Source organism: Gymnogyps californianus, chromosome 3 (genome assembly GCF_018139145.2).
Source record: "Gymnogyps californianus isolate 813 chromosome 3, ASM1813914v2, whole genome shotgun sequence".
NCBI classification, from domain to species: Eukaryota; Metazoa; Chordata; class Aves; order Accipitriformes; family Cathartidae; genus Gymnogyps; species Gymnogyps californianus.
The window spans coordinates 11,380,819-11,394,574 of record NC_059473.1 but is presented as its reverse complement, the minus strand read 5'-3'; the positions used below and the strand labels follow the sequence as shown (position 1 = coordinate 11,394,574).

The 13,756-nt window shown below is 61.0% G+C and overlaps 2 protein-coding genes across 2 annotated transcripts; both read right to left on the bottom strand.

Annotated features, from left to right (window-relative positions):
- Positions 1-2,876: 2,876 nt before the first annotated feature.
- LOC127015156 (uncharacterized) lies at positions 2,877-13,659 on the bottom strand. Its single transcript, XM_050894925.1, has 6 exons — positions 13,620-13,659; positions 4,574-4,691; positions 4,131-4,276; positions 3,579-3,712; positions 3,336-3,492; positions 2,877-2,958 (listed from the first exon to the last, which is right to left on the bottom strand). The coding sequence occupies exons 2-6, from the start codon at positions 4,665-4,667 to the stop codon at positions 2,887-2,889; spliced, it is 603 nt and encodes a 200-aa protein (XP_050750882.1). The 5' UTR covers positions 4,668-4,691; positions 13,620-13,659; the 3' UTR covers positions 2,877-2,886.
- Positions 6,542-8,567, bottom strand: LOC127015155 (uncharacterized). Its single transcript, XM_050894924.1, has 7 exons — positions 8,373-8,567; positions 8,163-8,282; positions 7,778-7,957; positions 7,346-7,387; positions 7,092-7,176; positions 6,933-6,986; positions 6,542-6,750 (listed from the first exon to the last, which is right to left on the bottom strand). The coding sequence occupies exons 1-7, from the start codon at positions 8,402-8,404 to the stop codon at positions 6,616-6,618; spliced, it is 648 nt and encodes a 215-aa protein (XP_050750881.1). The 5' UTR covers positions 8,405-8,567; the 3' UTR covers positions 6,542-6,615.
- Positions 13,660-13,756: the final 97 nt, after the last annotated feature.

Below are 13,756 nucleotides of genomic sequence, written 5' to 3'. Positions count from 1 at the left end.
TCTCTCCAGTCTGGCCATGTCTCTCTTGCCCTGGGCAGCCCAGAGCAGGACAGGGCACAGGGGAAGGACCACCTCCCTCCGCCTGCTGGCAATGCCCCTCGCCTTGGCCTTCACCGCTGCTTCCTGGCCTCCAACCACGCTTGCTGCCGCTGGTCACCACCTGGAGCAGGGCCCGCCTGCTCAGCCGCTTGGCCAGCCACGACACCGGCGGCTCCTCAGCCCACGCGCTGCCTGCTTTCTTCCCGTCCTCAGGCGCATCTCCCTTTTGCAGTGGCCTCGCAAGGCCACCTGACAGCTCCCTCCGCACTTGAGGGTGCACCCCATCGGGGCCCCTCAGGGACTTGGGCATCTCCACTTGGCTTCAGTGTTCTCTAAGCTCCTCCGCAGCCACCTGATCCTGCCAGAGCCTCTTGCACTGAGGGCAGCTCTTCTTTGCTCCGGCCTTTCCCCCAGCTCTCCAGGGCCTCGCAATGTCTCAAGGCTCCAAGTGCTAGGACCCGCATGCCCCAGGCGCATTGGCAGAACCTAGACCAGCCTCAAGTGCCGCCGTAGTCCAGTGAAGTTCAAGAGACTTTGAAGAGGGAGAAAAAGAATTCCCTAAAAATGTGACTGACTGGTGAGTTCTCGTGGCCATTGGGAACTGGGCATCGCAGCTGTTTTCACTGCCTTGTCCTGGGCTTGGTCCTGCCTTACCTTTCAGAGGCAAAACCCTTTATGAAAAACCCTTCAGATCTTCAATTGAGTCGTGGTGACATCGTGCCGTGAAACTCTATAGACCCTTGGAGCGGCTGTCTTCTAGTCCTCAGAAGGAAAGATGCTCTCTCCTGAGCCGTGAGAAGCACTCCTGAAATACCAGGGGTGTTCTTGAGAGCAATTGTTTTCAACTTTTGGCCAGCAGACCTGTGGCACCCATGGCCTACCTTTAACGGATCCATTCAAGCTAAAAAAACCAACCTCTTCTCACTAGGTTTCAGTTTACCATCAAGAAGGCTGAACAGCCGCCCCAAAGGATTTCCAGAGTTCACAAATGAAGCAAGCTTGAAAACCACTACTTCAGAATTTCACACCAAAATGCCCATTCAACCTCTCCCTCTCTGGGTAACGAGAGATGACCGGACCATGACCCAAGGCGGCATGGCTGCAAGCAGAAAAAAGTCTTCTCGCTCAAGGTATTCATCAGATGAATAACTGGAATGAGTCTCACTTCGTAGCGGGTCTCTCATGGCTCAAAGAAGATGCAGCTACAGAGTTGCAAGTCCAATTTTGTGTCTCCCCTTGGGAAGCATTTTGTCGTAAGATTAAACAATAGTGGCTACCGAATCAACATTTTGAACATCCTTGCTGTACCACCCTTTCTCCACTTTCAGAACTCTGCTACACAGAAAAAAAGCTCAAAACCACAGATCCACAACATTAAAATGGTGACCGATTGCACAGTTCCATAGGATAAAGTACCCCCTCTATTGCAATGCCAAGACAGACATGTCCGTGCGTGCATGCATGGGTGTGTGCATGCAAGGACGTGTTCTTTGTGACTCCACTGGCTCACAGTGATCACACCTGGCAGGAAGGCTCCAAAATTCTCAAGTCCCCCAAAGTTTTGGGAAAACAGGCAACAAAGCTGAGGAGGCAGACTCCACCAGGGCCCTTAGTGAGGGAAAGGCCGCAGCGGCATCCCGTGTTTACACCAGCAAAGGCCAACATGAGACAACTCCCAGACTACCCTGTAGAAACCAAACCAGAGGAAACCAGGCTTTGCTGGCTCCACGGCTTGTGGCACCATTTGCTGCTGCTGTCCCTGCAGTCTCACTGGGCCTTCATTGCACTTGGCACCTGGACTGTCCTGATTAGGAGACGATGGGTTTGTTCTCCTCTGCTCCCTCATCTCCGCCTGCAGTACAGGCTCGAGACACACTTGCCCCGCTTGGCCACTGAGTTAGCCTCTTCTCGACTGAGCACTCTCAGGGTCTGTTTCAATTTCTCACATTTACAGGACAACATACTCTATAAATTCAACTCTATTTTATGAACTCATTAGGAAAACAAACAAATACAGAAAACAAGGGCTCAATCCCCTTTCTACAGAATAGCCTAACAGAGGAAGTCACTCATTCACCACTTAATGCATTTGCTTTTGAACTCAGAAGTTCTCGAACCCATAACTGGTAATTTGTAACTCATAACTTGTAACTTGTGCGCATAGGAGCAAAATGCTTCCTGAGCTGACGGTGAGAGTGCTCATCCTTCCTCCTCCGTCACGGTGCGGGCGTCCCCTCTATCACCCCGGCATGCACAAAAGCCTCAGCAGGCCGGCTGCTCTCGGAGCCGCTTCCAAAGCTTTTTGGGGTGAGCTGACACATTTCTACCGCCCAGCGCGGGAGTCAATCTCTGCCGTTGCCGTGAGTTAGGGGGGTCTGAGGAAAGGGCCCGAGAAGCAGGGGGCAAGGAGGAGGGCTGCAGGGGACAGCAAGCTGCAGGGGACGCTGGCTGCACAAGGACCTTTAGCCCTTCCTGGCCACCGTGCCCTGCCGACGCCTTGCCCTCGCCCTCACCCTCGCCCTCGCCCTCGCCCTCACCTCCCGGCGCTGCTCCCAGGACATACCCCAAACTCACCAGGACGTGGGCCTGGGCAACCTGCTCTCGCTGAGCCTGCTTGAGCACCTCTTGCACCAGGTGACCTCCACAGCTCCCTTCCAACCTCCACCCTCCCCTGGGACTCTCGCCTCTGCTCGCACCCCTAAAGCACCTCAACTCAGCCCTCACGCCCGCTGCAAAGGACGCTGCAACAAGCCACCAGCCCAAACTCCTCCCCCACCATTCCCCACACAACAACAGCTCCCCACGCCACAAGAGCCCATGGCACACGCAGTCCCAAGACAGAAAACATCATTTTATTCTGGACGTCAGCGGCGGGGCCCAGCACTCCCAACGCTTCGCCCGGCGACAAGGAATCAGCGCCTGCAACGACAGAGTCACAAACCTCTGCTAAAACCAGAAAGGCAGGAAGAGGCAGGATTTGGTTCCCCTTTCTGGGGGCAACACCGTTTACGAGGACCTCTTTGTGGCCCACAAGAGAGAGCTCTTGCTGGCCCTGACTACGCGATGCCTCTGGCGCCTTCTCCCCACGGGTGATGCCCTTGGAGACCCGTGCGTGCGCAGAGATGCACGCTGCCCCTGTGCCGCGCAGCAGGGCTCGAGGGGGGCCCCCAGCCACCAACTTCTTTCCAAACCCTGCGTAGCACCATCCCTTGCCAGCGACTCGCACTGACTTCAAGCCGTGCTGAGACTTGGGGAAGACGGGCAGCAGAGCCTGCGACGCACCTGGCCTTCCTGACCTGCTGCGCCTTCCTGCGTCTTTGCACTGCTCCATCCGCCAAAACCGCTTCTCTCTTCCTCCTCTTCTTTGCCGCGCGCCTTGCACTCTCCTCTCCCCACGCCTGTTTGCTCTTCCGCTTTCTTCTCTTTGCCTTGTCCTGGGCACAGCCTGCAAACCTTGCCAGCCCACACCGCTCTTAGCTAGGGAAAGCCACGAGCCACTGCCCTCACTTCTGAGCTTAACCACAGCCAGCTCCTTTTACCTTCTTTCCTCTGACAGGCTCGCCGGCTCTTGTGGGCACCCCAGGGAGTCTGCCGCGCTCTCGGGGCTGCTTGGAGGCAAAGCTGGAGGGGCCTCCAAAAGAAACGGTGGAGTTGGCAGCTGGCAGGAGACCACCTGCAGTAGTAAGCGACTCTTTGCCAAATCGCTGCCTTGGCTCTCCAGAGGAGATCCCTTTGGCTGGTTGGCATCAGCCCCGTTTCGCACAGGCCCCCCGCCCCCCCAAAACAGCCTGCAGGAACCTCTGACCAAGCAGGACCTCAGCAAAAGCCCTCGCAAGCTGCCGCCTCCTCCTCTCGCTCTTTCGGGAGGGATCGGGATCGGGGGGGTGTTGCCTTTGAGGAAGCACAGCCCGAGCGCAGGGGAGAAACAACGTTGCCAGGTTTCCTGCCTCCGGATCCTGCCGGCGGCTGGAGGAACGACCCACACCCCACCACCTCCCCTGCCCCGCACAGCCACAGCAGCCCCTTGGCCTCAGCACAAACTCCCCTCCTACCCCAGACACACTCTCCCACGCTTTGCGGACCTGACATACCTCTCCCGTTTCACACGCCACCACCCGCTCTCCCCCCGCTTCGCTGAGGACACCCAGCGGAGATGGGCCTGCGTGTGGCAAGCCTTCTGCCTCCTGCTCGGCGGCTGCTGTGCCTGCAGGGACGCCTTGCTCTTCCAAACGCACGTCTAGAGAGAAAAAGCACGTGCAGCAAAGGGACTTCCGCAAAGTCAAACGCAGCTCAAGCAAAACCCACCCGAGCCCCACACCGCTTCTCTTTTCACACCTCCCATGCCCTGCCTCCAGCCTTCAGCTCATCTTGCAGAGCCAGCCCTTCATGCCGCCAGAGGCAGTGGCCAAAGAGAGCCCGCGGCACAAGCGCGCCTCAGAGGACAACACTCCCTGCCCAGCCCCGCCAGAAACGATGCCCAGCTTTCTGGCGGGCCAAGCCCCAGCCTCTGACAACGCTCACTCCCTCCTCTTACCTCTGCATCTCGGCACGGGGGCTGGCCACTCCTCGCCTGCTGCACACCGAGGCTCGGCGCTCTCCTCCCCAAAGAGCTCCCTGCAGTTCTCCATCAGAAACTCCACCAGCACCTTCACCTGCACACAGCAAACCCTTGCTCTCAAGCCACCTGCCTCAAAACGCACCAAGCAGCCGCTCCCACTCCTCACCCTTGCCTCTGTGCAGCAGGCTCTGGCTGCGGGGCTGCTCTTCCACGCAGCCACCCCACCAGCATTTGCTCAAGGGAGGAGGCCTGCAGAGAGCTCTGCGCAGCCAGGCTCCCAGGGGCCGGCAAGGCTGCAGCCGCCTCCTCGATGCAGCGTACCTTCTCGGTCACCTCCAGCAGGGCCTCCAGCGGGAGCAGGTCCTCCTCGGGTGGGCTCAGCAGGTTGGGCCCGATGCAGATGGCCAGGTTGCTGCAGCTCATCCTGCTGGTGCCTGCGTTGTGGCCGATGTGCCGGAGGAGGCGCAGCAGGCGCTTCAGGAGGAGGAGGTTGGCTGCGGGCAACTTCTCGGCCACCCTGAGGCAACAGGAGCCCACCGTTCAGAAAGCCCCTGTTGCCCACAGCCGCCCCCCCGCCTTGCCCAAGGCAGGTGGGAGCCAGCGGCTGCGTTGCGCAGCTTCCCAGCTGCTCTCAGCCAGCGGCCGGGGCTCCTGCTCAACAGGCAGGCTGCTGCCCACACTTACGCTTGCAGCTCGGAGATCTTCTCCTCCTTGCTGCTCTTCTGCAGCGCTGCCATCCAGTCCTCGTAGAGCTCGCTCACCAGGAGCTTGCCGGGGATGCTTCGGAGAAAGTCCTGCAACGCCCAGGGCTCCAGCTGAGCCCTTGAGCACTGCAGGCCAGGCAGGAGCCCCTCCAGCTGCAGGTCAGAAGCGCTCACCTTCAAGACGACGGCCAGCAGCAGCGCAGGCTGGCTTCCCAGCTCCACCTCTGCACCACGCTCCAGGGCCTCCCGCAGCTCCCGAAGCGCTGTCGCGCCGGCAGCTCTGCGGAAGATGCCCTCCGTTGACGGCCCTTCCCGCTGCAGGACAGCCAGCAGCTCCTGCAAGAGAGGCACGAGGACCCTTGCTTGCCTGAGGAGCTGCCTTGCAACAGTGCTGGCCAGAGCGCTGCCCCAGCGCTGGCTCCTTGCTGGGGGGGAAGAGCCCAATCCCCCGTCCCCACAGCTCCTGGGGACACCCCCCGCCTCGACGCAGCATCTGCAGGGAGGGAGCGAGGGAGGGAGGGAGGGCGGGCGGGCTGCGGACCCCCTGGCCACGCTGCCTTACCTGGATGGGCCGGGGCAGCGTGCCATCCTCCCCGCAGACAGCTGCCAGGGGCTGCCCAAAGAGCAGCCTGCTGCAGCCGGAGCCCGCCTGCCCCGGCGCCTGGGCAGCGGACGGGCTCTGGCGCAGACCAAAGGGCCAGGGCAGCCCCCTCCTCCTCCTCCTCCTGCTCCCTCCTGCTCCAAAGGAAAACACAGCAAGAGCCTGTCAAGAAAGACCTCCAGGCCAGCGCTCCCACAGCCTGCCCTGCCCTGCCCTGCCCTGCCCTGCCCTGCCCTGCCCTGCCTGCAGAGCGGTGCTGAGCGCTGCGGCAGGACGGGCAGGGAGCCAGCAGCTGCAGCGGTGGCTCCGGCTCGGAGGCTCCGGAGAGCCGGCGGGCCACCGGGACAGCCCGGCCCAGACCTCGCCCTGCCCTCCGCCAAGCTGCGGGCAACACCAGAGCCTCCGTGGCCCCGCACAACCACGTCCAGCGGCTGCTGCCCAGCGCGTGTCCTTGCTGCTCCAGCTGACGTCCTCCCTCGGGCTGCCCAACCTGCATGGTGACACTCAAGGGACAAGTGAGCACAGCTCCTCCCGCCTCTGGCCGAGGAGCGAGGACCCATCGACCCGCCTCTGGGGACGCAGCTGAGGCAGGCAGCACCTTGAGCGCTCAGCACTGTCAAACGGTGCCGACGGCTCGGCTCTCTCCTGCTCCAGCGGGATTGGCACCAACTTCCTCTGGGCGAAGGGCAGCAGCAGCAACAGCAGCAGCATCCTCACTTCCGCAGACGTGCCCGTTGCAGGAGAAAAGAAGGCCCTCCCCGCCTTTCTTTCCAAAACTCACCTGGGGAGCGGCAAAGTCCCCCTTCGGTGCTTGACGGGGCCGGCAGAGGCCCTGGCTTGCGAGCATCCTGCAAGAACCAGGCTGCGCTGCAGCTGCACATTCCTGGCGCCTCCCCAACCCTCTTCGCTCCCCGTGCGGCACCGCCAAACCCTCCCTCCCTCCCTCCCTCCCGCACAAGCTCACCCCACTCACCGCACATCCCTGGCACCCCGGCACAGCCACAGGCCAGGGAAAGGCACCCATTCTCACCTTTGCCTGGCGCTCCATCAGCCTCTCCAGGCTCCTGGCGTTGAATGGCCTCCACTGGGCAAGAGAGGAGGAGTGCAAGAAGGTGAGCAGCCCTGCCTCTGCTGCCCGGCTGGAGGAGCGCTGCTCGGGGGACAGAGCCCGCAGCACAGAGACACTCACGGCATGGCGGCGGCTCAGCTCCTTCTCGACGAGTTGAAGCGACGGGAGACGCGTCAGGCGGGCTCTCTTGTCTCCTTCGGGCGTCCTGTGCAGCGGGAAGGGACAGGAAGAGAGCTGCGGGAGCCCCAAGCCGCCTCTTCTCTCTTGGCAGGCAGCTCTGCCCGAGAGCTGCCCGCAGCCGTGGGGGCACCTCTCCCCAGCTGGGGACCTCTGTTCCCCCATCCCGCACCGCCTGCAGCATCCCCCCGCCTTACCCCAGCAGGGCGCCCACCCACAGCTCCTTCAGCGTCCGGGACCTGCACAAAGAGAGGAGCAACAGCATCAGGCCCCGCTGCCCCCCAGCCCCTGCGCAGAGGCGGGCGCCTGCACAGCCCTGCCCCGTGGGGAAGGACACAGGGGCAGGACCAAGCCCCCCGGGGCAGGACGCAGGGGCTGCCCAAGCCCTGCCTCCCTCCCTCCTGCCACACCAGCGCCTTTCGCCCTTCCCTTCTGGCCACCACAAGGGGACCGGGGGATGCAGGACCTGCAAATGCCCCCATCCCTCCCTGACGCCGCGCTGACCGCTCCCTGCCCAGGCTCTGCACGGAGGCCACCGGCCGTTCCCACCACGCCACGGCCATGCTCGGCGACCTCTCCTGCCCAGGGCACGAGGCCTCCCGGCCCTGCCACGTGGCACCGCGACTCACCCGAAAGTGGCCAGGCAGGAGCCCGTGGGCCACACCAAGAGGAGGGAGGCGCTGTCCTCCTCGCTGCCTTCCTCCTCCTCCTTGGCTGCTTCTTCCTCCCCCGCCGCCTCCTTCCCGCTGCTCAGCACCCACAGCTGGTCCAGGGCCAGGCGGAGCTGTGGGCGCAGGCTGGGGTCATCTCTGCAGAGAGGAGAGGCAGGCAGGGAGCTGGAGGTGGCCTCCTTGGGGTCCCCGCGGGCACAGCCCTCTCGCCCACCTGCCCTTGGGACGGACATGGGTGCCTCCAGCACCAAGGGGGCGGGGGGTGGGGCTGGGGCCAGGCTGGCCCTGCCCTGCTCCCAGGGCCAGCCATGGGGGAAAGGCAGCTGGGCTCTGAGGCTCTTACTGCAACTTGGCGATGACCAGTTCCTCTGGGAGGAGGAGAAGGCGCCTCTCGCTCCTCTTGCGGCCCCGGCTCAGCCGCACGTCTGCGCTCAGCACCGCCTCGGCCTCGCTCAGAGCCTCCCTGCAGAGCCGAGAGCGGCGGGCATGAGCAAGGGCGCTGCTGCGGGGCGCAGGCGTGCCCGCGGGTCCCCGAGCCGCGGGGGGAGCCCACCTGGAGCCGCAGCAGCAGTTGGCCTGGCCCATCCTGCCCGGGACAGGAGGACCCTCGCTGTGCACCAAGGAGGCGGCGCAGGTGCTGACAGCGAGGATGGGAAGCGGGCTGCCGCTGCCGGTGGTGGGGCAGTGCTGCTCGGGCAGAGCCTGCCTCCTCGCAGCGCTGCTGCGTGCCAGCACAGCTCCGTCCTGCTCTCTCTGCTGGCTGTTGGCTCCAGCGGACCAACATTCCGAGGCCAACGGACAGTGGGGGGGGCAGTGGGAGGGGCAGTGCGGGGGGGGTTCTCTCCAGTCTGGCCATGTCTCTCTTGCCCTGGGCAGCCCAGAGCAGGACAGGGCACAGGGGAAGGACCACCTCCCTCCGCCTGCTGGCAATGCCCCTCGCCTTGGCCTTCACCGCTGCTTCCTGGCCTCCAACCACGCTTGCTGCCGCTGGTCACCACCTGGAGCAGGGCCCGCCTGCTCAGCCGCTTGGCCAGCCACGACACCGGCGGCTCCTCAGCCCACGCGCTGCCTGCTTTCTTCCCGTCCTCAGGCGCATCTCCCTTTTGCAGTGGCCTCGCAAGGCCACCTGACAGCTCCCTCCGCACTTGAGGGTGCACCCCATCGGGGCCCCTCAGGGACTTGGGCATCTCCACTTGGCTTCAGTGTTCTCTAAGCTCCTCCGCAGCCACCTGATCCTGCCAGAGCCTCTTGCACTGAGGGCAGCTCTTCTTTGCTCCGGCCTTTCCCCCAGCTCTCCAGGGCCTCGCAATGTCTCAAGGCTCCAAGTGCTAGGACCCGCATGCCCCAGGCGCATTGGCAGAACCTAGACCAGCCTCAAGTGCCGCCGTAGTCCAGTGAAGTTCAAGAGAGTTTGAAGAGGGAGAAAAAGAATTCCCTAAAAATGTGACTGACTGGTGAGTTCTCGTGGCCATTGGGAACTGGGCATCGCAGCTGTTTTCACTGCCTTGTCCTGGGCTTGGTCCTGCCTTACCTTTCAGAGGCAAAACCCTTTATGAAAAACCCTTCAGATCTTCAATTGAGTCGTGGTGACATCGTGCCGTGAAACTCTATAGACCCTTGGAGCGGCTGTCTTCTAGTCCTCAGAAGGAAAGATGCTCTCTCCTGAGCCGTGAGAAGCACTCCTGAAATAGCAGGGGTGTTCTTGAGAGCAATTGTTTTCAACTTTTGGCCAGCAGACCTGTGGCACCCATGGCCTACCTTTAACGGATCCATTCAAGCTAAAAAAACCAACCTCTTCTCACTAGGTTTCAGTTTACCATCAAGAAGGCTGAACAGCCGCCCCAAAGGATTTCCAGAGTTCACAAATGAAGCAAGCTTGAAAACCACTACTTCAGAATTTCACACCAAAATGCCCATTCAACCTCTCCCTCTCTGGGTAACGAGAGATGACCGGACCATGACCCAAGGCGGCATGGCTGCAAGCAGAAAAAAGTCTTCTCGCTCAAGGTATTCATCAGATGAATAACTGGAATGAGTCTCACTTCGTAGCGGGTCTCTCATGGCTCAAAGAAGATGCAGCTACAGAGTTGCAAGTCCAATTTTGTGTCTCCCCTTGGGAAGCATTTTGTCGTAAGATTAAACAATAGTGGCTACCGAATCAACATTTTGAACATCCTTGCTGTACCACCCTTTCTCCACTTTCAGAACTCTGCTACACAGAAAAAAAGCTCAAAACCACAGATCCACAACATTAAAATGGTGACCGATTGCACAGTTCCATAGGATAAAGTACCCCTCTATTGCAATGCCAAGACAGACATGTCCGTGCGTGCATGCATGGGTGTGTGCATGCAAGGACGTGTTCTTTGTGACTCCACTGGCTCACAGTGATCACACCTGGCAGGAAGGCTCCAAAATTCTCAAGTCCCCAAAGGTTTGGGAAAACAGGCAACAAAGCTGAGGAGGCAGACTCCACCAGGGCCCTTAGTGAGGGAAAGGCCGCAGCGGCATCCCGTGTTTACACCAGCAAAGGCCAACATGAGACAACTCCCAGACTACCCTGTAGAAACCAAACCAGAGGAAACCAGGCTTTGCTGGCTCCACGGCTTGTGGCACCATTTGCTGCTGCTGTCCCTGCAGTCTCACTGGGCCTTCATTGCACTTGGCACCTGGACTGTCCTGATTAGGAGACGATGGGTTTGTTCTCCTCTGCTCCCTCATCTCCGCCTGCAGTACAGGCTCGAGACACACTTGCCCCGCTTGGCCACTGAGTTAGCCTCTTCTCGACTGAGCACTCTCAGGGTCTGTTTCAATTTCTCACATTTACAGGACAACATACTCTATAAATTCAACTCTATTTTATGAACTCATTAGGAAAACAAACAAATACAGAAAACAAGGGCTCAATCCCCTTTCTACAGAATAGCCTAACAGAGGAAGTCACTCATTCACCACTTAATGCATTTGCTTTTGAACTCAGAAGTTCTCGAACCCATAACTGGTAATTTGTAACTCATAACTTGTAACTTGTGCGCATAGGAGCAAAATGCTTCCTGAGCTGACGGTGAGAGTGCTCATCCTTCCTCCTCCGTCACGGTGCAGGCGTCCCCTCTCTCACCCCGGCATGCACAAAAGCCTCAGCAGGCCGGCTGCTCTCGGAGCCGCTTCCAAAGCTTTTTGGGGTGAGCTGACACATTTCTACCGCCCAGCGCGGGAGTCAATCTCTGCCGTTGCCGTGAGTTAGGGGGGTCTGAGGAAAGGGCCCGAGAAGCAGGGGGCAAGGAGGAGGGCTGCAGGGGACAGCAAGCTGCAGGGGACGCTGGCTGCACAAGGACCTTTAGCCCTTCCTGGCCACCGTGCCCTGCCGACGCCTTGCCCTCGCCCTCGCCCTCGCCCTCGCCCTCGCCCTCACCTCCCGGCGCTGCTCCCAGGACATACCCCAAACTCACCAGGACGTGGGCCTGGGCAACCTGCTCTCGCTGAGCCTGCTTGAGCACCTCTTGCACCAGGTGACCGCCACAGCTCCCTTCCAACCTCCACCCTCCCCTGGGACTCTCGCCTCTGCTCGCACCCCTAAAGCACCTCAACTCAGCCCTCACGCCCGCTGCAAAGGACGCTGCAACAAGCCACCAGCCCAAACTCCTCCCCGAGGATTCACCACCAAACAACAGCCCCCCGCTCCACAACAGCCCATGGCAGACACAGTCACAAGAGACAAAAGCTCCTTTTATTGCGGACATCAAGGGCGGGGGCCGGGAGCCACAGCGGTTCAGCTGGCCAAAAGGAATCAGCACCTGCAACGACAGAGGCAGAAAGCTCTGCTAAATCCAGAAAGGCAGGAAGAGGCAGGCTTTTGTTGCCCTCTCTTTGGGGAACACCGTTTACGAGGACCTCTTCGTGGCCCACAAGAGAGAGTCATTGCTGGCATTGACTACGGCATGCCTGCAGCGCCTTCTCCCCACGCGTAATGCCCTTCGAGACCTGTGCGCGCGCAGAGACGCACAGTGCCCCTGGGCCACGCAGCAGGGCTCCATCGGGAGCCCCTGGGCAGCTGCCACGCAGTTCTTTCCAGACCCTGCGCAGCACCGTCCCTTGCCGTCCCTCGCCAGCCACCTGGACTGACCCAGAGCAGTGGGGAGACTTGGCCAAGACGGGCACCACAGCCTGCTACACACCTGGCCTTCCTGACCTTCTGCACCTTCCGGCATCTTTTTGCACTTGCTCCAGCCCCACAAACTCTTCCTCTCTTCCTCCTCTTCTTTGCCGCACGCCTTTCCCTCTCCTCTCCCCACGCCTGCTTTCTCTTCCCGCTTCTTCTCTTTGCCTTCTCCTGGGCACAGCCTGCAAACCTTGCCAGCCCGCACTGGCATTAGAGAGGCAAAGCCACGACCCACTGGAGTCACGTCACATTGGAACCAAAGCCAGCTCGTTTTACCTTCGGTCCTCTGAAAGGCTCGCCGCTTCTTCTGGGCGCTCCAGGGAGTCTGCCGCGCTCTCAGGGCTGCTTGGAGGCAAAGCTGGAGGGGCCTACAACAGAAAGGTCCGAGTTGGCAGGTGCCAAGGGAGGACCCGGAGCGGTAAGCGACTCTGCCACACGGCTACCTTCACTCTCCCGAGGAGATCCCTTTGGCTGGTTTGCAGCAGCCACGTGTCGCACAGCCCCCCCAAACAGACTTGAGGAAGCTCTGACGAAGCAGGACCCGGGCAAAAGCCCGCTGCAGTTGACAGCTGCTCCCCTCGGTCTTTCTGTAGGCATTCGGGGGGCGTTTTGGCTGCTTCAGCACACGCCCGGCGCAGCTGAGAAACAACCTTGCCACTTTTCCTTACAATGTATCATCCCGCGGGGCGGAGAAAGAACCCAGGCGCCCGCCAGCTCCACTGCCAGCCAGAGGCACGGCAGCCACTTGGCCTCCTCAGGAGCTCCCCTCCCACCCCAGACACGCTCGCACCGCACCGCACCGTCTTTGGGAACCTGGCATACCTCTCCCGTTTCACACGCCACCACCGTATCTCCCCCAGCTTCTTTGAGGACACCGAGCAGAGAGCGGGGTGCGTGCGGCAAGGCTTCTGCCTGACGCTCGGTGCCTGCGGGGACTGCAGGGACGCTTTGCTCTTCCAAAGGCAGAGCTAGAAAGCAAAAGCATGTGCAGCAAAGCGCCTTCTTGCAAGTAAACAACAGCTGAAGCAAAACCCACCCAAAGCCCTACCCCGCTACTCTTTCCAGCCCTCCCGTGCCCTGTCTGCAGGCTTCAGCTCCTCTTGCAGAGCAAACCGTTCACGCCCCGAGAGGCAGCGGCCAAACACAGGCCTCGCGACAAGCGGGGCTCAGAGGACAACGCTCGAGGCCCAGCCCCGCCAGAAACGACGCTGAGGATTCTGGCATCCCTAGCCCCAGCCTCCCACGACCCTCGGTCCCTCCTCTTACCTCTGCACCTCTCCATCGGGGCTGCCGACTCCTCGGCTGCTGGCCTGCAAGGGTCACTTCTCTCCTCCCCAAAGACTTCCCTCCAGTTCTCCATCAGGAACTCCACCAGCACCTTCACCTGCACACAGCAAACCCTTGCTCTCAAGCCACCTGCCTCAAAACGCACCAAGCAGCCGCTCCCACTCCCAACCCTCGCTTCTGCGCACAAGCCTGTGGCTCTGGGGCTGCTCTTCCACGCAGACACCCCACCCCACCCCACCCCACCCCACCCCACCCCACCAGCATTTGCTCAAGGGAGGAGGCCTGCAGAGAGCTCTGCGCAGCCAGGCTCCCAGGGGCCGGCAAGGCTGCAGCCGCCTCCTCGATGCAGCGTACCTTCTCGGTCACCTCCAGCAGGGCCTCCAGCGGGAGCAGGTCCTCCTCGGGTGGGCTCAAAGCTTTTTTTTTTTTTCCAAAGCTTTTGGGGTGAGCTGACACATTTCTACCGCCCAGCGCGGGAGTCAATCTCTGCC

Excerpts from the sequence above, each read along its gene's own strand:
- LOC127015155 (XM_050894924.1), bottom strand. The coding sequence starts at position 8,404 with ATGGGCCAGGCCAACTGCTGCTGCGGCTCCAG. Across the intron at positions 7,388-7,777 it reads TCCTGCCTGGCCACTTTCGG|GTCCCGGACGCTGAAGGAGC; the intron begins GTGAGTCGCGGT and ends CTCTTTGTGCAG. Across the intron at positions 7,177-7,345 it reads TGGGTGGGCGCCCTGCTGGG|GACGCCCGAAGGAGACAAGA; the intron begins GTAAGGCGGGGG and ends CCCGCTGCACAG.
- LOC127015156 (XM_050894925.1), bottom strand. The coding sequence starts at position 4,667 with ATGGAGAACTGCAGGGAGCTCTTTGGGGAGGAGAGCGCCGAGCCTCGG. Across the intron at positions 3,713-4,130 it reads TGGCGTGTGAAACGGGAGAG|GTGGTCTCCTGCCAGCTGCC; the intron begins GTATGTCAGGTC and ends TTACTACTGCAG. Across the intron at positions 3,493-3,578 it reads AGCCTGTCAGAGGAAAGAAG|GTTTGCAGGCTGTGCCCAGG; the intron begins GTAAAAGGAGCT and ends TGGGCTGGCAAG.